Below are 23,415 nucleotides of genomic sequence, written 5' to 3'. Positions count from 1 at the left end.
TGATCCAGGGCTTGACACGGTGCCTATATGGTTTTACCTAATATAGAAAAAGGGGCTCTCCTCTCCTCTTCCCCCACAACCCCCCCCTCCCACCCCCCCCCCCCCCCCCCGCTCGCGTAGGGAACCAAAACGGCCAGCAGCGGCCCTATTCCGGGGGGTAATCTGATTTGTGAATTTAACTGACTCCAGAAGTCCATTCAGATGTAACATGTATATTGTATTGATTACACTTTGTAACCTATTAACCCTAACAAGAGGTTTTTGTTTTCTGTGCTACTTTAACTCATTGAACGATTGTAGTTTTATCATTTCGCTAAATAACTACATTATTTCAATTCTGGCCCATGAACTCAATTTTTTTTTTCCTGATAATGTTTAAATTCCTTGTCGGTTGATAATCTTCACAAATAATCTTCAAGGCCTTGGCTATGGTTCACTGTCCCGGATGATTCTGCTATTAATCACGACACCTTTTTTCTGAATTGTTGTGTGCATACAATATGAGCAAGCCCATGGTTGTTTTGTCAACAGCTTGAACAGCTTGTCGTCTGTCCACAACAGCAGGATACCACACTGGCTGCACTGCTATTTCTGAGGACTGCTGAGAGCATAATGAAATAGCTTGATCTTATCAGGCTGTGGTTGGGCCGGACAGTTTGCTAGTCCTGGTTGTGTTAGGGTCACAGACTGGTAGCGCGTGGTTACCCTGGCTCCTCTCAGTGGTTGGCCGCGGGCGACGAGCTGAACGGCTGGTGAGCAGAGTGGGGGTGTCTTCCTCCAGAAGCTCCCTTCCTCTCTTCTACAGGACACACACACACACACACACACACACACACACACACACACACACACACACACACACACACACACACACACACACACACACACACACACGCGCGCGTTAGTGACACGTGTGTGAGTGTGCATTGGAACAGAAGACATCATGCCTGAGATGAAGTTGTCGTAAAGGTGACCGCCAATCTGTATCACTGTAGGCGTGTAGCTGCAGTTTTTCATTGGGACTTTTTGTGAAGCACATTTCTTTTTCACTTGTGCCTTTCAGATATCTCATTACATGTTTAACAGTAGTCCACTGCTCTTCTTCTCCTCCATGCTGCAGTTCACCCCGGACTGCACTGCACTGAGTTGGCCCGTTGCACGCTGATTGGCTGTTACGTTACACATGTCACTCAGTGGCCAGGCTGTTGAACGCCGATTGGCTGTCATCACGCAAATGTCGCGTCAAAGTTTAAATATTTTTTAAGGTTGATAGATTGCGGGGTGCATAGGACCCTTTTCCCAGAAAAGGGTCCTAGCATAGGGAGCATAGGACCCTTTTTGGGAAAAGCGGGGAACATAGGACCCTTTTCCCAGAAAAGGGTCCTATGTTCCCCGCTTTTCCCAAAAAGGGTCCTATGCTCCCCGGTATGTATGGCTACAGGGGAACATAGGACTCTTTTTGGGAAAAACGGGGAACATAGGACCTTTTTTTTTAAAAGGGTCCTATGTTCCCCGAGCGGGGAACATAGGACCCCGTTCTAGGGGTGATGGTTGCATAACAAGTGGACTGTTTACATAACAAGAAGGGAAAATAAAGTTTTATTAATTACTTAAAAAGTAAAGTATCAAAAATATTTCTTTTAACAGCACAAACCAGCACTAACGTAGCACTAAACATAGAGACAATTTTGACGCGATTTGAAGTTGGAGGGGGGGCTGAGTGACGTCACCTGAGAAAAATCAAACTGGAATACCTTTTAAACTATAGTTGCACAAATATTTATTTTGACGGCACAAACCAGCACAAACGTAGCACTAACGATTGGGACTATTTTGATGAGATTTGGGCGTGAACGGGGGGCTGGGTGACGTAACATGCCAGAAAATGCAATTTTGAATTACTCAAAATCCTTACCAGCACAAACGATAATTTTTACGGCACAAACCAGCACAAACCTAGCACAAACGAACAGCAGTGTTATTTTAATATTTTGAATGAGACGGGGGGCCAACTTCACACAGGTCCACCGGCTTTTAGTCACTCACACATCACCCACACGCACGCATAATTAATTTATATATATATATGAATGCATTGTAGTAATTGGTATCACAAAGCATGGGTATGTACATTATTCATGAGCAGATACATTTAAATTAAGGTGATATTGTCTTTTTTATTTCTATTATTGACTGTCCCAGATTAGGGCACACGATGTCCCAGATTAGAGCAAACGCATTTTCTTGAGCAATTTTGCACATGGAGCACTAATATACGTGAAATTTCTTCTCTGAGTATGATACCTGATTTTTTTTTTCTGTTTTCAGTAGCCAACATCGTGGGGATTTCAGAATGGTTTCCGGTGTGGGTCAAATGTAGTGGCTTAGTTTGGTAATATCGCACATAAATATAAATTGCAAAAAGTGTCCCACATTAGGGCAACTCCCCGTACTATCGTAGGTGTAGGATAAGTGGTCAATAAGCGTTTCATCATACCCTCTTTGTCTAAAACTTTGGAACATTTCATACTTTAATTTCATGATCTTATCCTTCTTTGACTTGATAAAGCATTTGACTGCACATCACCAGCACCTGAAAATCAAAAGGCTGTGCATATAGGGACTTCTTTCTTTTTAGTATCAGGTAGACCAATCCCTTTTTTTAAGTTTCGTTTTCAAAGGAATATATACAGGGCGTTTACCACACCTTGGTTAAAAGTCTTCCACTAGCGCTATCAGTTATCTCCTGCTTCCACGATGGGCTACGTTTGCATTCTCTTCGTTCTTTCTTTGACAATATCAACCGGTAAGAACACCTTTTTTGAACACCTTTTTTGAACACCTCACTTTTATGTTATTGGCTTAATCCGTTTAGTGGGGGGGGGGGAGCTTTCACCCTGCCTCTACGGGGATGCATTGACAATGTGTTTCTGTGTAGCTGGGGGAATAAAATGCTACTCGTGTATCACCGAAGACCCCCTTTCCTGCCTTAAGACCGAAGAATGTCCCACCATGGATCGCTGTTACAGCCTGGATCTGACTGGCCTTGGTAACTTTTCCTTTTGCTTTGGAAAAAAAAAAATGTCTGAGACGTCCCTCTAAGTATTTATAATACACACTGTATCTGATTTTTGTTCTTAAGATTATAAGTTGTAACATTAGTGTATTACCAAACGGATATTGAAATGGCCAAGCTTTGTTGGAATAAGAAATAAGAATATTAAAAAAAATAAGAATAATGCTTAATATATGCTTAATTTTTTGCAGGGGGAGGCTTCATTAAGGGATGTCAACTGAGTGTTGCGTGTGCCCAGGGACCAGTCGCAGCTTGCTGCGAAGGCGATTTGTGTAACCTTGGGAATGCCAGCAGATCAAGCTTCATTCTCCTGCTGTTGTCTACTGCTGCACTGTATTTCCTCTGATCTCCTGAAATCCTGTTCATGGAGTTTGCGTTTAGATTACATTTAGGGCATTTAGCAGACGCTTTATCCAAAGCGACGTAGGCCTACAATAATTACATTTGTCATAATAAAGAGGAACATAACACTGTCGGTATAGTAAGGATGTTTCTACATTTCTGAAGAGGAATTTCTACGAAGTGCCTAAGAATATTCTTTACTGCAATTCCTCAACAACTTCCTAATAACGTGTTAATTGTTCCAATTTAGTTGTTTTTTTAAAGGGACACTGTGTAAAAATTACTCCCATCTAGTGGTACAATTGTATATTGCATTCAAACTAATAGTGCTCGCTTCTTCAAAAACTACGGTGGGCAGTATGTGCCAAGAAGCTGTGTCATGACATCCAATATACCTCATCGAGTCATTGGAGTGATGATGAGGTTCGTTATTTCAAACAAATATCAAACTGCATTGAATCATTAGTGTAAGCCAGTGATTTTCAACCTTTTTTGAGCAGCGGCACACTTTTTACATTTACAAAATCCTTGGGCACACAAAAATGACACTCTAACACAGTAGGCCTACATATAATGCATATTGTAGTGGCGATTTGTCCTCAATAAAACACTAACTTGAAAATTAAGAAATCAAACAAAGCAACGTAGCCTAATCAAAATAGCCACTGTGGCACCAGGGGGGACGAATCTTACGCAGTGCAGGGGAAAGAGTCAACTGTCCAGTCGTGAATTTAGATTTCTGCAGGTTTATTTTCCGATCTTCCAAGCAAACAAAACAAATGTGCAACAGTGTGAACCAGCAGCCTCACTCCTTTGTCTCTCTCGTACAGCTGGTAAAAAACCATGACCCTTCTCAGTGCCTGTCTTACCTATGTCCGCCACATCTATAAATAGGCTATAGTAATAACTTCAAAACAAAAGCATAAACAAACTCAATTAACTAATTTATAATACAAACGAGAAAATAAACAAGTCATATTATTTTATATTAAGCAAACAAACTAAATACATGTTTTACAATTAAATCTAAGAACTTCATAGCTCCAACACATATAGTTAATAATATAGTTTCTACATTTATTTATACTCACTTAGTGTGAAACCTGGGCCTGTTTCGATTAACACAAAATGGATATCCTGGCAGGAATGGTAGGAAGACACACACAAAGCTCTTCCTCAACAGCTCTCAGTCTCTCTCTGTTTAAATGTTTAATTACCATTAGGGCTGGCCCGAATGCCATTTTTCAGGCTTCGAATACTCGTTGGTTTTTACGAGCGAATATTCGAATACTCGTTCCAGAAAAAAACACCATCAAAAACAACATTAATAATCCTTATATACTCCCTGGAACCGATTTTGACAGTATCTGCATATTTTGTTGAATAATTAATAGCTTTTGAACGTTAATTAGTAGGCCTAAGTAGGTTGAAGTTCTTTAGTTTTTCCCCGTGAAAGCGAACAGCTGTTGTTCCGTTCCAAATCAGCTGTCCTCTGCCATCTCAGCCCTTACGGGAGCTTCTCAATTCATCCTGGAACGTGCATCTTTTCAGGGAATTTGTACAATAAATCCATAACAAATACCGAATATTGATTGTCTTATGTGTCCATATTATATCCATTATATAATAGTATCAAATTCATGAGCTTGTTCTGTACATGAACTGTTTTGCTATTTGGTTCATTTTTTTGTCTTGCTTTTCCTGTTCATCTTTTTCTCTGAAACATTTCATACTACTGACACATGTGTAACTAGCATACTGTATAGAATGCTTGATATGCTTACCTGATCGGCCTCACAAATTAATCCATTTGAAAATAAACGTTTGAGGAAATTGTGAGTTAAATTTTTAGGGTTGATAAATAGATAGGCCTACCAATTGATAAACAATGAGTTATATACGTGTAGCACAATTCAGATTAATTACCCTAGCAAATGTGATTCCGTTCCTGTTTGACAAGGCAATTGAATAGTGGTTGGATCACCCCCCCAAAAAAGTGAGTTTTGTATGTATGAGCGACCATGCAGGTTTGCGCTCTGAGAAACAAAAAAAGATAAAGGCTGGGTTCAACCCAGGCAATATATTTATTCTATGGCACATGGAGGTTAGTACAATCATGGTGGAGGAAAATCCTGAAATCCCCTTATTTATATACGAGGCAAAACAAGTCATTGTTTAATTTGTTAAACAAACGCCTATAAAATATGGATGAGGAACTGAAAATCAAAGTCAAACAAGCCATTTTCCAAGCCCACATAGCTAACTTTGGCAAAAGTTAGACATAGTTACATTGTTTGATTACAAATACATAAAGCCAAGCAATGTGCACATGAAATAACATTCCATTTCATAAATGTAATACGGTTTGGAATAAAAAAAAAATTGACATCCAAAATGAAACTAATCTCATAAATTACAGAAGTGTGATATTCAGTGTAGCTTTCAAGTCAGCTTTCAAACACACCCATCCTTGATGTACAAGGCATACATACTTACTTACTCCTATTAAGGATGGATAACAATACATTGTTGTCTTTTACATTTCCTCTGAGCATTGATTTAAACATAAGCATGATTCAAAGCAGATTTTGTAAACACCAAATAGAAAGCCTGATAATAATAATGAATACAGAGCGAATGATTTATTAAAATAAATTAACCTCTTCAGACAGATATCAAGTTTGCGATATGCAAACATTATTTATTAACCAATTCGGATATGTTATATTGAGCTCTTGCCCCGTTTCGCTCTTGGATGGAAGTTGGAAGTAAAGCAAAAATATATTCTCCTAATAGAAAGCCCACAAATTTCTGTCGATCTTTTAACATCCTAACTCGTCTATTTCATACAACACTGTTTTGTTTTCTCCCGTGCCTTTGCAAAGCAGCTGATTAATAAAAACAAATTGGTAAAATATGAAGCAATGCAGCATTAAATCAACCATATGAAATTATACATAAACCCAACAAGAAAACGCATCTTAGGTCGACCCCAGCCATACTTCTCTAAAGGCTGAAGGGGAGGGCAGGACTTGGTTGGCTGCTAAGCAGGCAGACAGTGGTCAACATGGTACAATCTCAGTAAAGTGTTATTGAAGGCTGTGGAAGGCACATGATGATGGCTGGAAGATTAAATCACTGAATCCGACCAGAACTTTGGGCAGAGCATTGCAATCACCGCCGGGGAAGCAGTTTGTGGGCGGGAGTAGGTTGAGAGCAGCAATGGAGTGAGTCATTACAAGGTTATAAACTGTTGTTTCGCCTTTTTTAACGTTTCAACTATCCTTCCCCCTTCCTGTCTGTTCAGTATTGCGTATATGTGTGCTTTTGTGTTCCCTCTTGTCTAACCGTGCCTTTAATGTACCCATGTGAAGTAGGCAATCTCATCCAGGTCCACTGGGTAATCAGTGAGATACATGGGTCCTTTATCAAAGTATTCCCCCTTGCGGCTCTTCCACCTTCCAGCTGGCAGGTAAATGTCCCTTTCCTGCTTGCCCGGCTCCAACACTGGCGCCACCATCAGGTCGTCTCCTATCAGGAACTGGGAGTCAATCTTGTAGGCAGCCTCGTCATCGTTGGCGATCCACCACAGGGGCCGTATGATGGGGTCTCCCGTGTTCAGAACCTCGCCGGCCAGCTCCAGAACCCTCGGTGCCACAAGGTTCTTGTGGAAATCCGTGAACTTTCGTGCAATCTCTACTACCTGTTTATGACAAAGTGAGTGTTTTATTTATTAAACGCACAGTACAACACACGGTCATTCTTGACAAGGACATTGTTGGGACCACGGGCAACAGAAAATGTCGGAGGAATGATATACACAGACAACACAAACACAATCAAATTCCTGTGAGAATTAATGCTAAACCTTATCTGGCCTGCCAAATGTTGTGTGTAGCAATGAATACATTTAAGTTGTTCCAGACATGTACCATTGCAGTACACTAGTACATCTGAAATTACTTCCCCACTAGCCAGAAATGCATTTAGAAAAAAAAACACTTTCAATGGTTTCTCCTCACCTCATCATCATAGGCCCAGGGGGGAATGGAGAACTGCATGGCGGGCATGAAAGCAGACAGCTCTAGCCACCGGATATATAGCTCCCTGTCTGGCAGACCATGTCCATCACCTGTCATCACAACCAAATACATTTTATTATAAAAAATTTGATTTATGTGTGTGTATGCAAACTATGCATGTTAACACACTCACCCACGCCCACACCCACAGACACACCCACAGACACACCCACACCCACACCCACACACACACAGGTCAACTTTGTTTCAGCCGCACTACACACCTGTGGTGCGGTTAGGGTAGGCGTTGCCTCCTATCATGTCAGGCAAGACAAACTGGTAGCCCAGGATACCGATGGTCAACACGGTGGGGATGATGGACTTGAGGCCCAGCTCGTACCCCCACACCGAGTCCCGGTCGATGATCCTGAAGAAGCAGGAGATGTTCTGACTCTGGTAGCCCACCCGCAGCTCCGCCCGCTGGTGGAAGGGCAGCGCCATCTCCGTGTAGCGGCGGGTGAAGACCGAGGGGTCCGTCAGCGGCCCCAGGGTGCTGAACTGGCGCGGCAGGTAGCTGGTCTCCCCGGCGTCAAACTTGAAGGAGGTCACACCGTAGCGGCTCTTGAGCGTGTGCAGCTGGGCGGCGTACCAGTCGCGGGCGTCCGGGTTGGTGAAGTCCAGGATCCCGCCGATGCCGTTCCACCACTTCACCAGCGCCGGCAGCTCGCCGCTGGGCTCCCGAACGAAGTAGCCCCTTTCCACGCCCACGGCGAAGTTGATGGAGTCGTAGTTGACAAAGGGGTGGGTCCACAGCGACACCTGGAAGCCGCTGGCCGCCAGCCGCTCGAACATGCCGCTGGCGTTGGGGAACTTCTGCGGGTCGAAGTCGAACTCCCCGTAGTCGGCGGTGTAGCGGTCGTCCAGCTCCAGGTGGGAGCAGGTGAAGCCGTGCCGGGTGATGTTGGAGGCGTACTGCAGCAGCTTCTCCTGGGTGACGGCCGTCTTGTAGAGGGCCCAGGTCGACCACACGGGGTGCTGGAACACGTCCGAGGCCGGCACCTGGATGGGCTTGGGGAAATACCGCCGCACCTAAACAGATAATTGGAAAGGTGAACAATAAAAAAACAAATACAAAAACCCGTAAAGTAAGCAAGTATACAATGAATGAAAGTAAGACGATAGATTTAACAAGCTTGAATTTAAAAAGTACTTAAAAATGATGCCCGCTGTCCGCCTGTGATGAACGCACCATATATTTGTGAATAGACGTGACATCAGAGCCGACGCAAACTCTGTAGCTGAGTTCAGGCAGGGCCCGTTGTCCTTTCGGCGGTCTGTAAGGAGAGTCCTCGTAACGGGCTTGGAACCGGAGGGTCCTGTCCTTCTCCGACCAGCCCAAGTGAAACGGAACCGAATCGTTTATCTTTATAGCGGTTGCGTTTGATGAGAGCCAATAGCGTTCCAGGATTCCCCCAAAGGCATTCCGATTATTGTAGATGTCACTGGTGATGAAGGGGAGTGGCTCCTCCTCACCCTGGATGCTGATAGGCCAATGTTGTGTCGCCGACTCTGCCCCTCCGTACCAGTGGGAGTCGTTGTAGGCCATGGCGTGTTCCACCGAGCGCTCGTGTTCTAGCTCCTCCCAGCGAACGCGGTAACACATCACCGTGTCCTTGAACCCGACAGTCTGCACAAAGAAATTGAGATTGCCAGAATCGGAACGAGAACAGCTCAGAACGCTGCCCTGCTTGGAGCAGGAGTCCAAGTCGAGAGTGCCAGATCTAAAGGGAGGTTCAGAGAACAAAGTCTGTTATTATTGCAATGCTTAACGGAACAATGCATTCAATGTGAACAAGTTCAGCAGGGTAATGTTTATATTTATTTATTCCCATAGTCCCCTAATGTTCTTGATGTTATGAAGTAAATGGAAGATGTATTGTACATAGAGTGACAGTGTTCGGAACACTCCATACATGGAACCACGTGCAAAAACCCTTCTTCCCTTAGGGGGTCATCATATCCTTGTCTAGCATCAAGCTGCCTAATAATATCCTGAAAGCATCACAGAGCGAGCTGTGAGACTGCCACACCAAAATTTTGAGTCGGCTTTGCCTGAAGTCCTGACCCTTTTTGGTGTACATTCTTTCAAAAACAAAAAGGCGACAGCTACCAGTGTTCAAGTAAAAGCAAATAATTGTGTTCTTCGTCTGGGATACAGTTTGATAAATTATTATTTTTTGATATTGTATATTGATATTGAATATGCGGATAGAGAGCACTGAAAGAAGCTAAAGGACTGGTATTGGATAGCGACATTGCACATATTCTACTTGATTAGCGTGAGAAGTATTTAGTGTTTCTGTAGCCAGTAGTAATTAGCAAATATGATTAGCATACACATTGTGCACAAACTGAAAGTCCTTTCTGTGCGAGTCATTCTAATTTTTTGTAGGATGTGTGGCATCTATAGCCACAAACCTTGATCAGTCAAACCCTCCACCCATGACATCCCTGAGCAGTGAGAGGCATCACTTGAGGGGAAGCCACCATCACACTCTCTAATCCATGCAATTCCTAGGTAGGCCTTCTGTTGGATACCTTTTAGATATTTTATATTGAGTCTCATATTATACTTTGGTTTACTGGAAGTGAGGGTGGCATGAAAGTCACGTGGGAGCCCAAAATAATTATAATCATTCTATAAAAAAGCCTCCGTGTCAGGCTCCGGCACTGCACTCACTTAAAGGCCATGCTGAAGATGATCGACCCAGCCTGGTTACGGATGGCGAAGCCGTCCTTGTTGAGGTTCAGCAGCTCGGTCTTCAACAGCTGGGCTTGACGGAGCGATGCGGTGTAGTAGCACCACGAGACGATGGCAGCCAGCACCAACACACAGCCGAGCACACCAGCCACCACCAGGGGCCGGCCATCCCGACCAAGCTTCTTCTTCAGTGGGGAGCCGGTGATCCTTTCACTGGTGTTCTGGTCCCCCTGACCCCCTGGTACTATCTGGTACATCCTTGTGGCTCTCTCTTGCGCACTTAGGCGTTAGGGGCGGATGCTTTGAAAGGGGTTTGGTTGTTTGGTGGGAGAGGGTAGCAGTTGTTATAATTTTGACTGAGACAGTAGAGGTCTATCTGGAGATCTTTGGATTCTGCTCTTCTGGAACAAAAGAACAAGAACACAAGTGAGGCTGAGATACGTTGTTTGGATTCATCTGCCATATTGTGAGTTGAGTTTCCTAACCTCCATTGCTCTTCTTTATTTGTTTTGTTGATCTATTCCTAGAGGTTTCTGCGGTCATAGAAGTGCAAAGTAGACAGGCCAAGGAGGTGACTAGGAGGGAGTAGGCGAGCGTCCGGATCGGAGGGGACACACAGGGCCGGCGTCCCGGGTTGCCATCTACAAGGGAACCCCAGACAGGAACAAGGGTTCGGTTAAACTGACAGATACGAGGAAGAAAAGTGAAAGAGACAGAAACAGGACATCCCTCATCAAGCACACTAAATATATATCGAAGATAGAATACTGTCCCTTGTGGGTACGTAGACCCAATTCCATGGATTCACATCTACAGTAGTAGGACAGACTACTGTTTTTAACAAAAAATATACATAAAATAACACAGCACACACAACAGTTATCAATAACTTATTGCCATGTCCTTCAATGAGAAGACATGTGGGTCATGGAAAAATATATACAAAGTATATTGCTTGTGTTTCAGTGTGTGTGTGAATGTTGTAAAATTCAAAACATAAATACTGACCAGTGTAGGGTTTTTAAAACTGTTTTATAATACCTGATATAGACCAATGTCAAAAGTAGGGCTAGGTAAAAATGTCGATTCATCAAAGCACTGCAATTTATTAGTTCTCGATTCCGATTTATTTTTTAAATCGATTATTTCCAAAAAAAGAAAAAGCATACTCAGTCATTGTAATCTAGAAGCGAGTATGCCTATGTATGCTCTTTTACATTTGTCCATGTTATGATTATTACTTTTATGCTGCAAGTTTAGCTCAGGAACAATACTATACAATGGTGTATTCCCTTTTTGCTAGTTAAAGCACAATGAAATGGTTAATTCGTTATGAAATGGTTGATTCTAAATAATATTACTATTTTTGTCATCGGCATGTATTATTGAATCGATATCGAAGCAATTGGATCAATATTGAATCGTAATCGAATCGAATGAAGACCAAAAGAATCAAATTGAATTGTGAGGTACCTGGCAATACCCAGCCCTAGTCAATAGCCCTGTCATAATTTCCGTCCTTTGAGTTCAGTAAGTGCCTCTATATTATAAGATATAGACCCACATCAAAACGTTGGTCATAATTTCCAGACTTTGAGCTGAGTAGGTGCCTCTAAAGTATAAGATAGTGATGAGCAGTAATCGCCAATATCCTTAATTATCAGTCATCAGGTGAACCGACTTCCACCAAATAAGCGGGTGCGCACACCATCTCACTCTAAGTACAGTGCTTTACATGCAGTGAGTCCGTTTCCATGAAACCACCAGGGCACCCTTGAAAAGTAAACAATATTTTTCAACTGTCACCCGTTCGATAAGTGCACCGGTTGAAAGATAAAGTACAGGCTCTGCGGTAATGTTGCACATCTGTATTCAGGCGAGCTTATAGCCGCAGTGGGAGCATTTGGGTGTCTGAAACATTATGCAATGTAGCACCTCTTTTTTTCTTCTTCTTTATTATCAATAATCAATGCTTTATTTAAATTTTGAATACTCATCATCGTTCATTGAGGTCAGGGTTGTTGTGCCAACATCACACCATTCAGTTATTCCCTCGGATGTCTGCAACTTTATCACAGTTATACACATTTCTTAGAAACATGCACAAATGTAACTTTATTACCGTTTTCAACAAACAAACATCTAACCATGTTACTTCTGTTTGAGTGGGATTACCATAAACAATATAAATATAAAAAGGGGGGAAAGTATTGCTTTTACAAACCAAATATTGTATTTGATTTGTGCCCAACTTTAAGGTATGTCTGTACATGAGAATTATCCCTACCAATATAACACAAATGGTGTCATAGCAATAATTTATATCAACATACCAATACCCTTTCCAGGCCGACTGTCCACACGCCAATGACAAGTATTTACCGCTGATACAGATGATATACCTAGATGTGGTATATCATTAACCCAACCTTCTGCTGGGTTTAAAAATTCCACGTGTATATCGCAATGGCAACTAACATTTGCATTAAGACCTTTTGCAAATAAACAGTGTCGTTAAGGTAACCCTACGAATGGTAGCATAACGTTACAGCAATGCAGCAGCTTTGAGTCCACTGTGACCATTGCAGGAGTACAGATCGGTCGTGGTGGGACTCGTGGGAGGAAGACCAGTGATCCTTTGTCATCTCAGTGTCGCGTTTCCTTACCGATTAACGTTATTCAAAATCACTGCCAGCAGCGTCGTGAGGTCCAAACAACGTTGTCCCGCTACTTGAAACTTTGATTAAAATGGATAGTTACAGTCCATTGATCGGTTAGACGACGCATGATGCGCATATTGTACATTTAGTAGACTGTAAAATAAAAATGTCAACACATAAAATGTAGTGAGTGACAAAACCTGTTTGTGGTAGTTCTGTCGAACAGCTGCATCGGCTACAGTACAGTGTAATCAGTCACTATATGGTACACATTGTTACCGAGAACAAAGTCCTATCATCCACATTTATACTCACTAATAGTTGACTAACTCGTTTGAAATAAATGTTCACTAACAAGCATGACAAGGCGCTATGTCAAAAAGAGAAACCAAACTCACCTTGCTGTTTTCGTGAGATTCAAGAGGACAACAAAGTTCTGCGCATAAGACAGTGCGCATCTAAAATAAATTGTCCTTGATCCCGCCTACACTAAACACTTCCAGGGGATTGGCCTGCCCCTTTGTCAGGGATTCAGGAACACAGCTAATGGTGTGTTCCTGAATCCTCGGACGCCAGCCTTCCGAGTTGCAGTCGTTGTTTATTGTTAGCTACAATAGCCTCTTTAGCAAACCAGCCCGAAAAAAAACAACACAACTTTACATTGTATTGCACGCACAGCAAGACCATGCAATGTATAAATTGGTGACCGGAATAAATTAGCAATGCAATCAAGTTTGTAAGAGAATTTAAAATCGTCATTCAAATGACCTACGTGGTACAAATACAAAAAATAAAAATCTCTTCACGGGCGCAGCCATTTTTTTGAGAGCGTCATCACTGCTCTCGGTCTACTATCAGATATTCGAAAGATGAAGACAAAAAGGGGGCGTGCCTTCGAGATATGCCACAAGAAAGCTGGGAGATCTTCGATTTCGACTCGGAAGTCGGGGGTTCGAGGAATCAGGAACACAACATAAGTATGCGTATGTGTGGAACTATTGGAAATGTAGTTTAACGGCCGTTCACGCCAACCTTTCATACGGTCTGATTTTAACCTACATTTTAACCTGATTTTCAATCTTTTGCCACACTTACTGAAATGCATGACTATTGTTTCGTTCTCATTGGACTTCTTCTTTGAACATTTGTGTCAAGGAAACGTTACCCTCGAAATCAAATAGCAAAAGACGTTGTAGTTCGTTTCCTTGTTTACGTTTAAACTAATCTTGGCAAACATATCTTTGAATCAATTTGGTCAATTGTTTTTACGGAACATTTAATCTTGGCAAAAGTAAGTTTTTTGATTGTTTATTTTATGTGGTTGTAAACACGATACGTATGATCTCCCGCTAGGTGGCAGAGACGAGCTACTTGCTATCAGTCTGCCTGAGTATCTGCAAACAAGTCTTTGGAAATAATTATGAATTACTGTGTCATTATACATTTTCTTATTCAAAATAGTTAGTGTTGTTCTCCAAAATTATTCTTTGTTTTATAAGAAGGAGGCTTTAAAACAGAGGTAACACTTTACAATAATGGTACATTAATTAACCATTAACAAACCATTAATTTACATAATTCAATGCTGTTATAAGCATTAGCTAAGTTAATTAAAAGTGAACTTATTGTCTAGTAATTGTTTACTAATGGTGTTCATGTTTACTAATGTGTTCATGGTAACGTAGGCATTCATTTGTATATTATTTAATAAGGGTAAGGATTAAGGTTAACCTCATCCTCATCCTCATCGTCATCCGCTTCTCCGGGGTCGGGTCGCGGGGGAGCAGCTCAAGCAGGGGGCCCCAGACTTCCCTTTCCCGGGCCACATTGACCAGCTCTGACGGGGGGATCCCGAGGCGTTCCCAGGCCAGTGTTGAGATATAATCTCTCCACCTAGTCCTGGGTCTTCCCCGAGGTCTCCTCCCCACTGGACGTGCCTGAAACACCTCCCAAGGAAGGCGCCCAGTGGGCATCCTTACCAGATGGCCGAACCACCTCAGCTGACTCCTTTCTAAGTAAAGGAGCAGCGGCTCTAATCCGAGTTCCTCACGGATGGCTGAGCTTCTCACCCTATCCCTAAGGGAGACGCCAGCCACCCTTCTGAGAAAACTCATCTCGGCCGCTTGTACCCGCGATCTCGTCCTTTCGGTCATCACCCAGCCCTCATGACCATAGGTGAGGATAGGAACGAAGATCGACCGGTAGATCGAGAGCTTTGCCTTGCGGCTCAGCTCTCTTTTCGTTACAACGGTGCGGTAAAGCGAACGCAATACCGCCCCCGCTGCTCCGATTCTCCGGCCAATCTCACGCTCCATAGTACCCTCACTCGCGAACAAGACCCCGAGGTACTTGAACTCCTTCACTTGGGCTAAGGACTCATTTCCTACCCGGAGTAAGCAATCCACCGGTTTCCTGCTAAGAGTCATGGCCTCAGATTTAGCGGTGCTGATCCTCATCCCAGCCGCTTCACACTCGGCCGCCAGCCGATCCAGTGAGTGCTGAAGGTCACAGGCCGATGATCCAATGAGGACCACATCATCTGCAAAAAGCAGTGACGAGATCCTCAGACCACCGAACTGCAACCCCTCCCCACCACGACTACGCCTCGATATCCTGTCCATGTATATCACAAACAGGATTGGTGACAAGGCGCAGCCCTGGCGGAGACCAGCACCCACTGAGAATGAAACTGACTGGCTGCCGAGAACACGAACACAGCTCTCGCTTTGGGAGTACAAAGATTGGATGGCCCTGAGGATAGACCCCCTTACCCCATACTCCCGCAGCACCTCCCACAGTTTCTCCCGGGGGACCCGGTCCTACGCCTTCTCCAGATCCACAAAACACATGTAGACCGGATGGGCATACTCCCAGGCCCCCTCCAGGATCCTTGCGAGAGTGAAGAGCTGGTCCGTAGTTCCACGTCCAGGGCGAAAACCGCATTGTTCCTCTTCAATCTGAGGTTCGACGATCGGCCGAACCCTCCTTTCCAGCACCTTGGAGTAGACTTTACCAGGGAGGCTGAGAAGTGTGATACCCCGGTAATTGGCACACACTCTCTGGTCCCCCTTTTTGAACAGGGGAACCACCACCCCGGTTTGCCACTCCTTTGGCACTGTACCCGACTCCCACGCGATGTTGAATAGGCGTGTCAACCATGACAGCCCCTCGACACCCAGAGCCTTTAGCATTTCTGGCTGGATCTCATCAATCCCTGGGGCTTTGCCACTGCGGAGATGTTTGACTACCTCAGTGACCTCCACCAGGGAAATTGACGACGAAACACCATCAACCTCGAGCTCTGCCTCCAACATAGAGGGCGTGTTATTCGGATTCAGGATTGAGGTCAACAGAGTCCCATCCTTACTGTACACAGCTTGGATGGTTCCCCGTTTCCCCCTCCTGAGGTGCCGGATAGTCTTCCAGAAACACTTTGGTGCCGACCGAAAGTCCTTCTCCATGGCCTCTCCGAACTTCTCCCACACCCGCTGCTTAGCCTCCGACACGGCAGCCGCTGCAGCCCTTCGAGCCTGTCGGTACCCTGCAACCGAGTCAGGAGTCCTCCAGGATATCATATCCCGGAAGGCCTCCTTCTTCAGTCGGACGGCATCCCTGACCACCGGTGTCCACCACGGTGTCCGAGGGTTACCGCCCCTTGAGGAGCCTAAGACCCTGAGGCCACAGCTAGCCACCGCAGCTTCAGCAATGGAGGCTTTGAACACCGCCCACTCCGGCTCAATGCCCCCAACCTCCAGAGGAATGCCAGGAAAGCTCCGCCGGAGGTGTGAGTTGAAGATACCTAGGACGGGGGCCTCCTCCAGACTTACCCAGTTCACCCGCACTACTCGTTTGGGCTTACCAGGTCTATCCGGAAATTTCCCCCATTCCCTGATCCAACTCACAACCAGATGGTGGTCGGTTGACAGTTCGCCCCTCTCTTTACCCGAGTGTCCAAAACATGCGGCCTCAGATCAGATGACACGATCACGAAATCGATCATCGATCTTCGGCCTAGGGTACTCTGGTACCAGGTACACTTATGAGCACCCTTATGTTCGAACATGGTGTTTGTTATGGATAATCCATGACTAGCACAGAAGTCCAATAACGAACGACCGCTCGGGTTTAGATCAGGGAGGCCGTTCCTCCCCACCACGCCTCTCCAGGTGTCTCCATCGTTGCCCACGTGGGCGTCTCCCAGCAGAACTACGGAGTCCCCTACTGGAGCCCCATACAGGACTCCATTCAGGGTCTCCAAGAAGGCCGAGTACTCTGAGCTGCTGTTTGGTGCATACGCACAAACAACAGTCAGAATTTTCCCCCCTACAACCCTTAGGCGCAGGGAGGCGACCCTCTCGTCTACCGGGGTAAACTCCAACACCGCGGCGCTAAGCCGGGGATTTATGAGTATCCCCACACCCGCCCGGCGCCTCACGCCCTCGGCAACTCCGGAGAAGAATAGAGTCCAACCCTTATCCAGGAGTACGGTACCAGAGCTGAGACTGTGCGTGGAGGTAAGCCCCACCAGATCTAACTGATAGCGCTCCACCTCCCTCACAAGCTCCGGTTCCTTTCCCCACAGCGAGGTGACGTTCCACGTCCCCAGAGCCAGCTTCTGCCGCCCGGGTCTGGTCCGTCGAGACCCCTGACCTTCGCTGCCACCCATGTGGCTGCGCACCCGACCCCAACGGGTCTTCCCACAGGTGGTGGGCCCATGGGATGAAGAGAGGGGGGGTGCCACGTAGTTTGTTCGGGCTGTGCCCGACCGGGCTCCGTGGCAAACCCGGCCACCAGGCGCTCGCCATCGAGCCCTCCGTCTGGGCCTGGCTCCAGACGGGGGCCCCGGGCTTCCTCCGGGCCGGGTCACATCTCCTCTTTTTTCGTTCTTCATTGGAGTTTTTTGAACCATTCTTTGTCTGGCCCCTCACCTGCGACCACTCTGCCATGAGAGACCCTAACAGGAGCACAAGGCTCCAGACAACACAGCTCTCAGGTTCACAGGGAGACGCAAACCTCTCCACCACGATAAGGTGACGGTTCCAGGAGAGGGATTAAGGTTAACCCTAACCCACAAACCCTAAACCTTCCCCCTGTGCTAATGAAATATAATAATGCTTATTACCGCATAAACAAACGTTAATTATTCGTTAATTAATACACACTTATTGTAAAGGGTTAACAATTCACTTAAAAACACCTGATGGTCCTTGTAAAACGAATTGGTTCGCAGGATAATGCAACATTTTAACTTAAAAATAAAAGTTTGTGAGAAAAACATCTGCTAAATGCAATACATCTAAATTTAAATGCAAAATATGAACTTTCCTCCCTCCAGAGACATTCATGAGGCCACAGCTCTTGGTGGTTAGCCTGTTGGCCCTGTGTCGCATGCCTGCTGGGAGGGCCTGTCTGCAGTGTGACCGCAAGACCCGACTCCTGCACGAGGACTTCCTCCTGTCGGCTGCCAGCGTGGAGAAGCAGATAGCCCTCACGATGATCAGGGACCACGCCTATGTCACCTACAGGCAGACTAGCCAGGCACACCGTGGTGTCATTGGTGAGAACAGACATGACGTTAGACAATTGCTTTGATGTTAGGTGTACTCAGAGGAATAATACTTTATACTAATATGTTGCCGTGCTGCTCAAAGTCTAATCTATTGCTCCTAGATCCCACCACTTTTTACAGAGTAAGCACTGAGTACCACAGTGAATTCAATCGCATCAAGAAGACCCTGCAACCAGGTAAGATCAGGAGACAGCTTGTGTTCAACATTGGATTAGCTCATTAAAGGAGGATTATACACCTTGTGAGCGAGGGGGGGGGGGGGGGGGGGGGGGATCCAAACCTGAGGGCAATGTGTGTACAAGTGTCCCATATCCTTTTTTGTCTTTATCAATAAATTAAAGTATATTCCATCTTTCACTTTGAACTATGTTTTGCTGTTCTTCTTTTAGTGCTGTTCTTGTCTAGTTTATCTATAAATAAATTATACAGTTACGATTATGATTCTCTCCGCAATTTCAAGGTTCAGGGACAATTGACGCCATTCAAATCATGGAGAAGGGCCGGAAAATCTTAGAGAAGCACTTGGTTATTTTCATCCGTGAAGGTAATTTGTTGGGTGAGGTCGCTGACAGTAGAAAGGACAAGAAGAGCTGTATAAAATTGACTTGAGATGATGTGTTTATCTCCCATCTAGGACTGTGCCCTAACAAGTGTGGTAAGTTCTTTATTTCAGTTCTCCATCTTCCATAACATTACCATCCCCTGTTCAAATGAAGCTAAAGGCAGCACATGTTTACTGTGTGTGTTTTTCTGTGTGTCTGTGTGTCTGAGTGTTTGTGTTGATGTGTGTGTGTGTGTGTGTGTGTGTGTGTGTGTGTGTGTGTGTGTGTGTGTGTGTGTGTGTGTGTGTGTGTGTGTGTGTGTGTGTGTGTGTGTGTGGGTGTGGGCGTTCATGCGTGTGTGTGTGTGTGTGTGTGTGTGTGTGTGTGGGTGTGGGCGTTCATGCGTGTGTGTGTGTTTGTGTGTGTGTCTATGGTTTCATGCTTGCGTATGTTTGAGTGTTTCTGTCTATTAATGTTTGTGTGTGTGTGTGTATGTATGTGCGGGCGTTCATGTGAGTGTTTGTGTGTGTGTCTGAGTGTTTGTGTCGATTAATGTTTGTGTGTGTGCATGAGTTCATGTTTGTGTGTCTGTGTGGCATCATGCTTTACAGGGCAGCTGTATCAAAGAGTGATAGACTGCTCCTCCTGCAAATACAAGTTATACAATTGTCCTTCGCCCCCAGACCAGCTGGACTGTGGCGGTAGGTCATGTGTGTCTTGTTGCTCTGCCTTGGTCAGTTGGGGTTGGCGGGGAAGTTGTATGTCTTTGTGATATGACTGTAGCACTCTGCAGTGTACACACACACACACACCAACACTCACATCCGGTCACGAGTCTGTCAATGTGTTTGCTCATATGAGACACTGTTGTGCCTGTCCATGTGTAAGGTTAACAGAGATGATTAAACTCATCCTTGGTTCCATGAATGAGTTGCTCCGTCCGTCCGTCCCCTCCCCTATCCCCTCCCCCCCAGTCGGTCTCCCTCTCATCCTTCCGCACTCCTCCCTCATTCTCCCTGTGGCTCCCCCTCGGGCATAGAAAAACCACAAGCCAAGTTTGTGTGTGTGTGTGTATGTGTGTGTGTGTGTGTGTGTGCGTGCGTGTGTGTGTGTGTGTGTCTGTCTGTGTGTGTGTATATGTGTGAATATATATATGTATGTGTATGTATGTATGTATGCATATAGATATATATGTATACATATATGTTTATGAACAAACATATATATATATATATATATATATATATTTATGCTTATGTATTTATTCGTATTTATTGTGTTTGTTTGATGAGAGAGAAATGATAATGGTGATCTGTTTAAGTGTGTATAATTTATCATTATTTGCATCCATAATTCACATTTATATATATTATATAACTACATGCTATCATCTTTGTTTTAGAGCACCATTTGGAGGCTGAAGAAGGGGACCAGGCTGTGTTGAACTGTTTCCTGCCCTGGCACAGCCTGATTCAGGGAACACCAGAGTACCACTTTACCTGGGCCCCCGGCCCCCCTGGATCCACACAGGTGAGAACCCATTTCGCTCACACCTCCGGAAAGAAAGATTTGGTTTGGTTTTTGCTCAAATATAACAATCCTCAAAGGACTCTTTCACCGTAAAGCCGCTGGGGTAAGTTTCATGGATCACTGAGTCCCTCTGCGAAATCTCCTGTGTCAGCTGGAAGAGAGCGATTTCCAAACCCTGGTAGTCACCGAGGAGCCGTCGGTGGTGCTGAATCAGCTGCACGCGAAAGAACAAGGGACGTACCGCTGTTCACTGCAGGACCGCAAGGCCACTGTCTTCTCCACAGTCACCTTCTTCCTCACTGGTAAAGTACAGCGTGGGGGGGATGTGTTGCAGGTTCAAAGCATCCCTAGGTCACACACCACTTTAAAAGGGTTCCTGTATCTATGTTCTCTGGCTGTCTGTATCTTGTGGAGACGATCCCTAATCCAGATTGAGGACAGATTGTTGTTGTTTTATGATATGGAATGTATTTTGGTTCTGATATATATATATTTTTTCCTCTTTGAAGTCACAGCTCTGCCCACCCAAACTCCCATGCAGCTAATCACGTTGCCCACCCTGCCTCCAAGATACACCTCATCGACTCTTCCACTTACCAGATACCAGTTGCTGTCTATCATTGCCACGGTGACCGCCCTCAGCCTGGTAGCCAGCATAGGCCTCATAGTGGCCCTTGGGTAAGAGACCAAACTACAGGGTTGAAGAGGGGGAGAGAGAGAGAGAGAGAGAGAGAGAGAGAGAGAGAGAGAGAGAGAGAGAGAGAGAGAGAGAGAGAGAGAGAGAGAGAGAGAGAGAGAGAGAGAGAGAGAGAGAGAGAGAGAGAGAGAGAGAGAGAGAGAGAGAGAGAGAGAGAGAGAGAGAGAGAGAGAGATGTGAAACAGAAGAATCAGAAAGAAAGACTAGTTCAGACTTTTAGTATTCTGATTTCTGATATACTTATTCAAGGCCAGGTATATGTCATTGTTCATTGCCTTAAAACTGGACCAACACAACGAATTGTTTACTAATTATTGTTCACTACGTGGCTTCGGTTATCAGTTTTTATTTACTTCTGTGCAAAAATAAACATTGTGAACTTTGTCCACAGACTGACAATGAAGAGGAAGATGAAGGAGCTAAGAGCAAGGAGAATGGTGTCAGTTTATTAACAAAGTTTCAGCTCCCGAAATAAAACTCCAACCCAACGCTTATCATTCTCTGCAGTCAAGGCTTTAATCCTATCATGGGATATTTACGATTCAGTCCTTTAGCAGATGCTATTATCTAAATGATATCAAGTAGCGGTTTGTTTTAGGTAGGGGTTTGTTTTATTCCTCAAGTGTGGGCAGTTGGTTAAGGGAATATAAAAGTACAGTTTCATTAGATCATGTTGAAGCGTCTGTTACTGATTTATTTTGTCGGCATATATTCTAGATGTGGACCCGAGAGCAGGTTCTCTGAGGGAGGGCTGACATCACTAACACATAATTACACACACTAGGCTGACGCAGTTAACCTGAGGAGCCACGGGGACCTCCTGATTGGAGACAAGAGGACCAGGGCCACGTGGGCCTGGATAAGAAGATCTGGATGGATAAATCTCCAGGTTTAATGTTTTTTTTCTAGGATTAATAGCCCCAGCAGCCCGCTTAATCCCAAATAATCCCTGTGAGAGCAGAGCCGGTGAGTATGAATCCATCCCTGTTGGTTTGTTGCCATTGTTGTTTAGTTGGGATATTTGTTTCTGAGGATGAATTCATGTTTTTTGACATGAACACTACCACATTTAATTTATATATCTTTCACATTCATTCTCTCTAGATTTAATGTTCTGGATGAATATCTTCGTCCTCGTTTCATAGCTGGTTAAGTGCAACCTTCTCACCTCAAGTCAAGTCATATTTTGCTCGTTACTTCCAAAGGAATTTACTTCTGGGTTCCTTTGTTTAGTTGTGTTGTTTTGGAATAGTTGTAGATAAGCAGTGCAAATTCAGATCCAAAATAGCGTTTTTTTTGTAATAGGTGAAGCATTTCTGTCACGTAGTCCAATTTTGATAATGAAGACAATCACTTTTTAACCCAAAAAACTCAAAATGATACATGTGTTTGAATATAGTTTTCCAAAAATTGAAACATTTCGTTTTTTGAGGGTAGCGGGCTGAACGTAGGCAATGTGCCAGGGTGAAAGGGACATGATTCATTGAAGGGATGAAGAACAGGCGAGTGGTTGTGTAAGGGTTGTTGTGGTGATAGCAGGGTGTAACGCTTCCATTTCCTTTTTGGTAAACAGAAGAAAAAACACCTGCTTGTTATACATCACTTGTCATAGCAATATGCAAACAAGAGTCCTGGCAAGGAAACGTCACCAACAAGTTAACTATCATTATGTTAGATGTTAGTCTGCAAAGGTCTAGGTCAATAGAGAAAAACAAAGAGATGAATACCTATTTCACTCGATAAGATAGTCAACACACACGCAAACACACGCAAGCACGTATACACACACACAAACACACATACAAACACACAAACATACATTTCCTGTGACGTTTCTATGTGCTGAAACTGAAAACTAACAGAAGAATAATTGTTCCTTTTAACAGTTGGATATTTGATGCATGTTGCACAATTAGCAAAAGTAGGCCTTCTAAGTAGGCGTCTTAGAGTACCATATTAAGTGCTATATAAATGTTATTTATTATTTATTATCAAGTGTTAAGTCACATTGTTCCAAGAAGTTGTTACTCTTATGTAATAGGATGGTGTTTTACTTACAACTTAGACTTTACCTTTACCAATCACGTCCCCAGATATACAAACTAAGGGTGTTCAATCATAGTGAAAGAAAGTTATTAAATACAGAACACAGTTACAGGATAATCCAAGAGAACCACAAGGGCCTAGGGAAAATGTGATTTATGTCATTGCCCTTA

At 44.3% G+C, this 23,415-nt stretch overlaps 3 protein-coding genes across 5 annotated transcripts; 2 read left to right on the top strand and 1 right to left on the bottom strand.

The window, feature by feature from the left end:
- The first annotated feature begins 2,457 nt into the window (after positions 1-2,457).
- On the top strand, positions 2,458-5,242 carry si:dkey-102g19.3 (uncharacterized protein LOC566752 homolog). Its single transcript, XM_056591989.1, has 3 exons — positions 2,458-2,806; positions 2,939-3,049; positions 3,268-5,242. The coding sequence occupies exons 1-3, from the start codon at positions 2,758-2,760 to the stop codon at positions 3,420-3,422; spliced, it is 315 nt and encodes a 104-aa protein (XP_056447964.1). The 5' UTR covers positions 2,458-2,757; the 3' UTR covers positions 3,423-5,242.
- On the bottom strand, positions 4,784-13,720 carry LOC130384006 (myogenesis-regulating glycosidase-like). Of its 3 annotated transcripts, none has more exons than XM_056591968.1 (7): positions 13,260-13,720; positions 10,687-10,842; positions 10,181-10,602; positions 8,690-9,221; positions 7,725-8,529; positions 7,441-7,550; positions 4,784-7,121 (listed from the first exon to the last, which is right to left on the bottom strand). In XM_056591968.1, exons 3-7 carry the CDS (start codon positions 10,456-10,458, stop codon positions 6,774-6,776), a joined length of 2,073 nt encoding a protein of 690 aa, XP_056447943.1. In that variant the 5' UTR covers positions 10,459-10,602; positions 10,687-10,842; positions 13,260-13,720; the 3' UTR covers positions 4,784-6,773. The 3 variants fall into 3 exon arrangements, with proteins under 3 accessions (XP_056447943.1, XP_056447945.1, XP_056447944.1); XM_056591970.1 differs by having other exon boundaries at positions 10,181-10,599; XM_056591969.1 differs by lacking the exon at positions 13,260-13,720 and adding an exon at positions 12,868-13,253.
- On the top strand, positions 13,411-23,374 carry LOC130384009 (izumo sperm-egg fusion protein 1). Its single transcript, XM_056591973.1, has 10 exons — positions 13,411-13,838; positions 18,197-18,418; positions 18,532-18,606; positions 18,891-18,974; positions 19,065-19,085; positions 19,584-19,673; positions 20,375-20,502; positions 20,654-20,804; positions 21,012-21,180; positions 21,591-23,374. The coding sequence occupies exons 1-10, from the start codon at positions 13,763-13,765 to the stop codon at positions 21,649-21,651; spliced, it is 1,077 nt and encodes a 358-aa protein (XP_056447948.1). The 5' UTR covers positions 13,411-13,762; the 3' UTR covers positions 21,652-23,374.
- The last annotated feature ends 41 nt before the right edge of the window (positions 23,375-23,415 follow it).

Source organism: Gadus chalcogrammus, chromosome 6, assembly GCF_026213295.1.
Source record: "Gadus chalcogrammus isolate NIFS_2021 chromosome 6, NIFS_Gcha_1.0, whole genome shotgun sequence".
Lineage (NCBI taxonomy): Eukaryota > Metazoa > Chordata > Actinopteri > Gadiformes > Gadidae > Gadus > Gadus chalcogrammus.
This window is presented reverse-complemented; position numbering and strand designations above follow the sequence as displayed.